This window comes from Amaranthus tricolor, chromosome 2 (genome assembly GCF_026212465.1).
Source record: "Amaranthus tricolor cultivar Red isolate AtriRed21 chromosome 2, ASM2621246v1, whole genome shotgun sequence".
NCBI classification, from domain to species: Eukaryota; Viridiplantae; Streptophyta; class Magnoliopsida; order Caryophyllales; family Amaranthaceae; genus Amaranthus; species Amaranthus tricolor.
The window spans coordinates 34,752,234-34,760,692 of record NC_080048.1 but is presented as its reverse complement, the minus strand read 5'-3'; the positions used below and the strand labels follow the sequence as shown (position 1 = coordinate 34,760,692).

At 33.2% G+C, this 8,459-nt stretch overlaps 1 protein-coding gene across 4 annotated transcripts; it reads right to left on the bottom strand.

Moving 5' to 3' along the window:
- Positions 1–372: 372 nt before the first annotated feature.
- Positions 373–8,040, bottom strand: LOC130806467 (B-box zinc finger protein 19-like). Of its 4 annotated transcripts, none has more exons than XM_057671568.1 (6): positions 7,627–8,040; positions 2,822–2,918; positions 2,618–2,733; positions 1,610–1,840; positions 1,405–1,493; positions 373–964 (listed from the first exon to the last, which is right to left on the bottom strand). In XM_057671568.1, the coding sequence occupies exons 1-5, from the start codon at positions 7,717–7,719 to the stop codon at positions 1,410–1,412; spliced, it is 621 nt and encodes a 206-aa protein (XP_057527551.1). In that variant the 5' UTR covers positions 7,720–8,040; the 3' UTR covers positions 373–964; positions 1,405–1,409. The 4 variants fall into 4 exon arrangements, with proteins under 4 accessions (XP_057527551.1, XP_057527549.1, XP_057527550.1 ...); XM_057671566.1 differs by having other exon boundaries at positions 1,405–1,499; positions 7,627–8,039; XM_057671567.1 differs by having other exon boundaries at positions 373–1,493.
- Positions 8,041–8,459: the final 419 nt, after the last annotated feature.

Sequence of the window (8,459 nt, the reverse complement as noted above, 5' to 3'; positions counted from 1 at the left end):
ACATCTCTATGATAAGAGTAAAAGAAAAAGCTCTCAACCAATAGATTAACCCATGATTCTATTCCGCCCACATCTTTAAGTGAAAAAACTTCCATTATGTTATATGGACTTATTCGCAACTCCATAAAATTAGAAAGGGTACAAAGCTAACGTATCAAACTATAGATGGTCAAAATTTGGAATTGATTATTTTTAGATTCATTCGCATAATGTCAACAAGTCATACTCGATTCCAGATTGATTTAATGTGGATCGATCTAAGATCGATTATTTGATTGGTCACGTTGACATTCGTTCAGTGTAAACAAATTCTCTCTAGAGTAAGAATTTGTCATCTCGATGTATATGAGAACTATAATCAAAACAGAAATATAACAAAATAAAAAATTTTAAAAAAAGAATAAATTGAAAAAAATACAACAAAATAAAAAAAAATTGTACGTATCAGAGCTATATGCTAATAGGGTTACAGTCGATTGAATACATTTATATTTTATAAACTTCTCCTTCCAGGAGCTAAACACTTCAATACTTGTTAGGCAACGAATCTGAGAACTACATACATTAAGAGAAAAAAAAAATAGTAAAACTACTTACAAATTCAAACAATTTTTCATCTCAAAACAACTTTTCCGGTGCGTCGATAGTCGGACTGAGGAGTAGTTCCCTAGTGAGGGAGTTACAACAACAACTCACTTACATTCACATCACATGTGTGGTTTCAACCTGTGCAATTCTGTACTTGAACACCATCGAATAATTAGTTCGATGATCGTAAAAAACGAATGGCGGGCCAAAGGAAGCTCGTACGAAAAGCACTCGGTACATGCTAAGCATTGGATTTTCTCCACAAGGAGTATGGCGTTGGCGGCTAAGCAACATGCCGACAAGCCTATGATTTTGGTTTTTCTTACATGCAAGATTAAGCTTCAACTCTGTAGTCCCTAGAAACAACACACTTTACCTGAAATGAAAGCATTTTGCAATCACAAAAAGACAATAGGATATCGGGATCATCCTTAAAAATTGCAACGCCAGAAAATACAGACGCATTTGTCGTGAAGCTAAAGGGAACAAACGAGTAATACATGTAATTTGATGAATCATTGAGTTTGATTCAGGGCATATTGAAGGGTATGAAAAGTAGACGTTAGTTTGATTTATTGATTGTAGTCAAATTCGTTTATAAGTCATAATTCCAAATGATTAAAAATCCATGATTCCATGTGAAAACACGTCAATCATACGAAACATCATCATCATCATAATCAATCCAATATCACGCTCGAAAGTAGGGTCTGGCCGTCTGGGTGAGGAAAGGTGACGGACAATCCATACCTGTACCCCTTCAAAGAGAGAGCCAGAGGTATGTGATCAATCATGCGAGTGGTTCGTAAAAATTACCTGGCTCATTTCTCAGGCTCGCTTTTAAAAGATCTAACAGGAACAATGCATGCCGAATCACCATTAGACCCAGGAACGTCATCTATTCCCTGTGTCTTATAAGACAGGTTAAAGCCATTTATCAGGTTTATATTTCATTATAGAAGGCATCATACGTTTTCTTATTACAAGAAAGGCAAGACGTTTGTATACGAGAGACATGCACCTGGTGGTTGAAAGACTTCAGGATACTTCTTTGGGGTCGGGCATTAAGATCAATCATTTTTTTATCCATTATTGGAGCTTCAGGGACATCGTTCCCATCTACAAAAACTACATGATTCTGCTCTTTCTCTCGCACAATTGTGTTTGATGATTGATTCAGTTCCGTCCTAACTTCCATTCGATCAGCCTGTTGTAAGCCTGTGCCTTCAACATGCCCATTATCCCCTGGAAACTACACAAAGAAACCCGTGAGTGCGGAAATTAACAAGATTGTCAGAAAAGATCATACTTCCTCCTCCCTCAATTAATTGGTCATACATTTGACTCAAGGTCATTTTTAGAAATCATGTTAAAATGCCACAGCTCTCCTTCATTAACAGATTTCTTGCCTATTTACTATGGCGGATCTAGAACAAAGTCAAATAATGTCGATAATATTAAAAAATGTGCTTAATATGAGTTGAATCTAGGTCAATATTGTCACATATCAACGCTCATACCAATTTAACCTACACATATATTAGTACCTTTAGTCTTTAGATCCTTGTATACGTAAGTTGAATGCTGTCAATTGACAATATTAACTGGTTATAGATCCGCCCCTGACAACAATCCAGGTAAAATATACTTCCTCCACCCTACTGAGTTTGCAATTCTAAACAGTGCAACTCAGCGGGATGTAAGGAGTAGTCTAGTGAAATTACTGATAAGGAACCATCAAGGGTCATCATCATACCCAGCGGATCCTGCTCATAGGAACTATACTTAGTGTCTGGGGAGGGAAGGAAGGCGGCAACTCATACCATATAGGAGAGTACAGCCAAAGAGTCCCTCGACTCGAAAAAGATGCACAAATTATTCCTCAGGAAAAACATCAGTAATCAAAAACATATAAATGAATAAAATACAAATGAATCATCAAGGGTAACTTAGAAAATTAATATAAATCAATTAACTCAAAAAGTCACGCAACAAGCAAACCAACACTAAGATATGTAAAGTCACAGACCTCTGCTCTCTGTCTCAACAAAAGATATCGTCTGTGAGTTCTTTTACCACCAACATGAACAGCCATGTCGCATTGCAGGCAAAGGGAACTCCCATCGATCTCACAGTAAAAGAAAGCTGCATAGGTACAAGGTCTAATAAATTCACTCAGAATAGAAGGTTCAAAAGGATATCAACCTTATTCTGATTTTAGAAAGCCACCCACCAGGAGCATTTTCACAAATGTCACATTTTGGTACCGCATTAGGGGCAGCAAGTCCGACGCGTATATGTCGACTAGCAAGCTTGTTACACATGTGGACCTGCGATTCCAATTCATTGAATGGGGCATATCACTGATACATATTATGAAGATGAAAAGTGAAAAGAAAATAGGATGACGACTTAACTTATTAAGCATCCCAAGAGAGCATTTTTAAAAATTAATATTTGAAAACTTTTGTTAGGCAGTGGATATCTTTTTATTATTATTGAAGTGATAAGCAAGATACAATTTTGCTTTCCAAAACATGCTAATACGAACAAAACTTCTAGGGGAACTGGGGAAGGAAACCTTCCACGAAAAACCCTCCTTAATAGCACAAATCAAACTAGTCCAACAAAACCCAAAAATGCAACTAAAATCAAATTCTTACACTACAATTTGGATTATTCTAAAAAATCTAACCATTTTGAGACAAATTAGTCACCTTGTCTCTTATAATGGTAATATTCCATTTTTAACAATGAATAGATATCAGTTGTCAGAGACAGGTAAAATCAAACATGGGCTGATAGATCAGTCTCATAAGTGCAAAACCAAATGACAAAGATATAGAACTTTCTTTGGTCATATTAGGCTAGGTAATTCATATTTTCATGGGTAACAGCCAAATAACCATCCGCTATTGCAAAACAAAAGTAGTCATGAATCACAATGCCATTTGTCACGTGCCACTTATTTTCTACAATAGGATAAATATCAGGTGTGTAACTAACCCCTCCCATTCTAGAAAATACCTTTTTTGTGTGTGTTATCCTTCGGCATTAAAATGACTTCAACTAGTCAACATCATCAAAAATCACTTGATACAAGCTACCAAACCAATATCCACAAAACAACATCAATATGATGCAAGGAAGAACTAAGGTTGCGAGAAACAAGAAGCCTAATTCCTATTTTTGTGATCACTTCCATGGTTACAATCTTGAGAGATGCCATAAAGTCCATGGTTATCCACCAAATTTCAAGCCATATACCTAGAAGAGGAGCATTGCTAAAGTTTCACAAAATGAGACCATTTTTAAGAAGTCGGGTCACTACATGGATGGCAATAAATCAATATAAATAACGTAGTTCTATGCATAATAAATTTTGAAACACAATTCGTATCAGTATGTGGAATGGCGATGGGAATGGGAACGTGGAACGTAACAGTGACTCAGGAATGACTAGATACATGAAAAATTATGTATAAAATGTAAAGATAATATCAAAAGACAATAAAATTGATTTTTGTGCAACAAAATATTGTTATTAAGACAGGCTTTTTCAGCTTAAAGGCTTTTTCTCTTGATTTCCACCCTTTTCTCTCCTTGAATCCATCGATGGAGGCCCAAAAACCTTATACAGTATTGGTTGAAGGTCTTAGACAACACCAAAAGCAATTTGAGACGTATTTCGCTATTGTTTTGGGAAATATGTCTCGGGGTCATGAAACCGAATTATGTTCGACGCTCTAGGTTTCTATGGCTAATACAAGTAGAGCTCTATGTGTTTGAATCTAAAATTGTATGAAAGCTACAAAAAATTAAACACAAATAAGCATCCCAAATGGTAGACACTATGTTAAATATATTGGCACAATAAGACTTAATATTACACTGAAAGAAGTCTTATACATCTAGATTTTCACTTTTTAATTTCGTGTCCACTCATATATTATGTATTGATATAAACGGTAACATCTTTTTTACATTTAATCATTGTTATTTGAGAGCCATATGATGAAGGAGCATTGACTTTCTGGTAAACTGCATCATGGATTGTATTCATTATTGAAAAAGTGAATAAAGATTCTTGTGAAAGAAAAGGAACGCTAAAGCAAACGACTGAACACAATAAGATTGTCACATATGCAAATGTTAAAGCAATAAAGATCAAAGAGCAAGCAAATTTGCATCTTTTGAGATTAGGTCACATGCCTATTCATCAATTGAAAACTTGTTATTCCTTAATTTTGATGAAAATTCAATAACATCCAACTATTTCTGTACTATAAGTCTACAAGCTAGACAAATTAGAGTTTCTTTACCTACTAGTCGCATTTAAACTAATGGTGTATATTACTTCACGTTATAAGGACCTTATAAACACCCTACTGGACATAGATGTATCATGGTTCATTCCATAGATGGTGATTTTTCGAGAACTACTAGGATTTATATTATCAAGCATAAAATTGAGTATGCATCTTTGATGAATCGGTTTGTTGGTCTTGTTGAGAAACATTTGAAAAGAAAGCTAAACACATCGGGAGCATTAATGCCAAGAAATGAGTAAAGGATTTGCTTTAAAATTCTACACTTCTACGAGCATTGTACCAGATGCAATTTATACACCACAACAAAATGGTAGGAAAAAAACGCGACATCATTTAAGTACAAATAGAGCATTTTATTTCAATCCAAGCTTCCTGTATACGGTGAGTGCATTTGGTGCGCCTCTTTCCATAATAATAAATGCCTTGGACAATAATAAAAGATTATCAACTAATGAAAAGCTTTTCAAAAGGTAACCATCTTATGCAACTCTTAGAACCTTTGGAATTGAATCATAGTTCCCCAGAACACAATTTGTATCGCCATATGACGGCAACGAGAATGTGGAGTGCAACCTAAAGTGACTTGGAAATGACTTGATTTCCAAAACATTATGTATAAAATGGAAAGTTAATATCAAAAAATAAATAAATTTGATTTTGTGCTTCAATATTTTGATTTAAAATCACTTTTTCAGTGTTAAGGCTTTTGTCTCTTGATTTCCTCCTTTTTCTCTATGTGAATCTATAAATACAGACCTAAAAACCTTTTACAGTATTGGTTGAAGGTATGGGAAGACACCTTCAGCGATTAGGGACACATTTCACCAATGATCTAGGACGAGTATTTAGGGTTCCGAAATGGGTTATATTCTATATTTTAGGTTTCTATACTTTTGATCTTTATGTAATCCAAAACAAGAAGGTTAAAGTTTGAACATAGATCTCAACCTTATGTATTCATTGGCTATGCCTTACATTGAAAAAATTATAAACTTTATCATCTGATAACTCAAAAAATCACTATGTCCAAAGATGTTTTCTTCCATGAGACATTTTTTTCCTATTCTCTAAATGAACAAACCATTACAAAAAAATTTCCTAAGCGTTTTCCTTTCAAATCTTTCCTATGCTAGAAGGATTGTTTTGTTTAAAATGTAAAGGAGTCATTCCTTTCAATTCTCTTTCCTCCATCTCTCTCCCATCCCCTATTGGTATCCAAATGAAAAAAAAGTTGCATGTTCTTTTATCTCTGCTTCTTTTTCCTCCATTTCGTGCCATCCAAACATGGTTAGTTACATTTCCTAACATACTATTTCAGAAGATTACAAGGACACACTTTGCACAACCCGCTATGTAGCATGGGCGACGGCTCAAGGCCTTGTTATTTTAGGGGCCTAAATTTTTTTTTAATGTATACACTTTTAGATTATATATATATATATATATATATATATATATATATATATATTAAAGTAATATTATTTTTATTTGAAAAAGCAACACGTTTTAGTCATTGTATAATTCATATCAATAATTTTCATAAATAATAGTTATCCATTACCTTGTTAATGACTACGTAGTAGTGCTTTTCAATTATTATTCATGGGTTAATGGTTACTCGAAATTGTTTGGTATTTTCTCTTTTGGAGAAAATCATTAAATCTAGGTAGCCAATTACATATATTGTTAATTTGTTGTATTTTATAGGTTAATTGGGTTAAACAAGCAAATTATTGTCTTGTTTAATCAAAAAATAAAATAAAATGAAACGTGCACATTCGAATTTGAATTTTCGCTTAGAGCTCTTAAAATATCCGAGATGGCCCTAACACTCCGTTTCTATTAGCTTAGCTAGCTTCTTCTCTCTTCTCGTTGATTCTCTTTTTTCTTCCCTTTCACTATACATAAGTTAGCAATCATCTTCTATAAGATTAAATAAAGAGTTAATGAAAAGTTTGATTAAACAATGTATACTCTCTTTGCCCCTCTCATTTTATCTCATTTTTTATTTTGGCTTTGGCTCATTTACTTATTTATCCAACCACTTTTTCTAATACAATCTACACATTCAACTCTATTGATATCATCCACACAATACAATCGCTCTTTTCATTTAAAACCAATTTCTCACCTTTCCGTTAAAAGAGTCCATTTGAACAATATTGCAAATTCATAAGGACAGAGGAGCATGTTCTGAAGTCTAAACACAATTCAACATACCAATTTATCTTGTGAGTTCAATACTCATAAATCTTAGCAGTGACACATAATTCGGTAGTTGGTTCGCCGTTTGAAAAATGGTTGAAAAATAGCTTAAAACAATGACACTTATCAGAGTATTAACAATGACATGTCACATTCACTTCAATTTCAAACTGTCTTCTATCACCACAAATGCTAACAGCTAATATACACCATAAGTTGGTATAAAGTAGACCCAACTCACAAAAAAAAAAAAAAAAAAAAAAAAAAAAAAAAAAAAACTTTCCTGAATTCTCACCCATCAACTAAACTTTACATAGAATTGATTCCTCAAAATCCCTAATTTGTTTTTGATCAAATTCAGCAAAAAAAAACCAAATGAAGTAAACTGGGTTTTCACACACAAATACTTCAATAATAAAACAAATAATAAAAAAAATTAGCAACAATTACTAAAAAAAAATTTTTAAAAAAAACCCAAAAAAGAAAATAGCTTGGAAAATACCCTCTCATCACAAGCACGGCAAAGCGCAGCCTCATCAGCAGCACAGAAGAAAATGGCAGCAGCACCTTCACAAACATCACAAAGTGTCCTCATTTTTCTCTTCCTCACCCTTCTACTCTATAGTTTCTAATTGTACAGAAATTCAAATTTGGAAGAAAATTTCATGAGTTTGATAATTAATAAATCATGTAAAATCAAAAGAGATTAACAATATTAAAACTTGTACTTAAAAAAGACTCTTTTTCATGGAAATTAGAAATGGGAATTGAACTAAGCTCCAAATTTTTTGGGTGGGTTTTGTGAAGAAAGAATGAAAAGTGAAAGAACGGAAACTCAACGATATACATGAAAAAAAATATATATTTAAGAGGAAAGAGATGGTCGGTGACTTGTGTTTATATGTAGCATGAGTTGAGATGATTTAATCTTAAAGACGACCGTTTTATAGAAATTAAATAATTTAATAATACAAAGTAATAGTATATAAATTTTTTATTTGAATTTATTTAATTGAGAAATAGTCTTTTATTGTTGAAATATACTGTGAAAGGTAATTAATGAATATAGTGTGAAAGTTAATTAATAAATTTACCCTAATGTGAATGCATTCAATGTAATTGTAGATGAACTACAAGTTCACCGATGTAAAAAACCACACCAATGAGTAAAAACATCTTCATCTTCTAACTTTTACTCATTTTATTTCCTCCTTATCTCTCTAAGTTTTAACACATTATCAGCACCAGCTCTACCCTTAATAATCAAAAAGGTAATATTTTTAAAACCTAATTAAGCATTTTTCTTCATCGGTACACACAAATGGACCAACAATC

Excerpts from the sequence above, each read along its gene's own strand:
- LOC130806467 (XM_057671565.1), bottom strand. The coding sequence starts at position 7,719 with ATGAGGACACTTTGTGATGTTTGTGAAGGTGCTGCTGCCATTTTCTTC. Across the intron at positions 2,919-7,626 it reads GCCGTGCTTGTGATGAGAGG|GTCCACATGTGTAACAAGCT; the intron begins GTATTTTCCAAG and ends TTGGAATCGCAG. Across the intron at positions 1,841-2,617 it reads TGTTGAGACAGAGAGCAGAG|TTTCCAGGGGATAATGGGCA; the intron begins GTCTGTGACTTT and ends TTCTTTGTGTAG.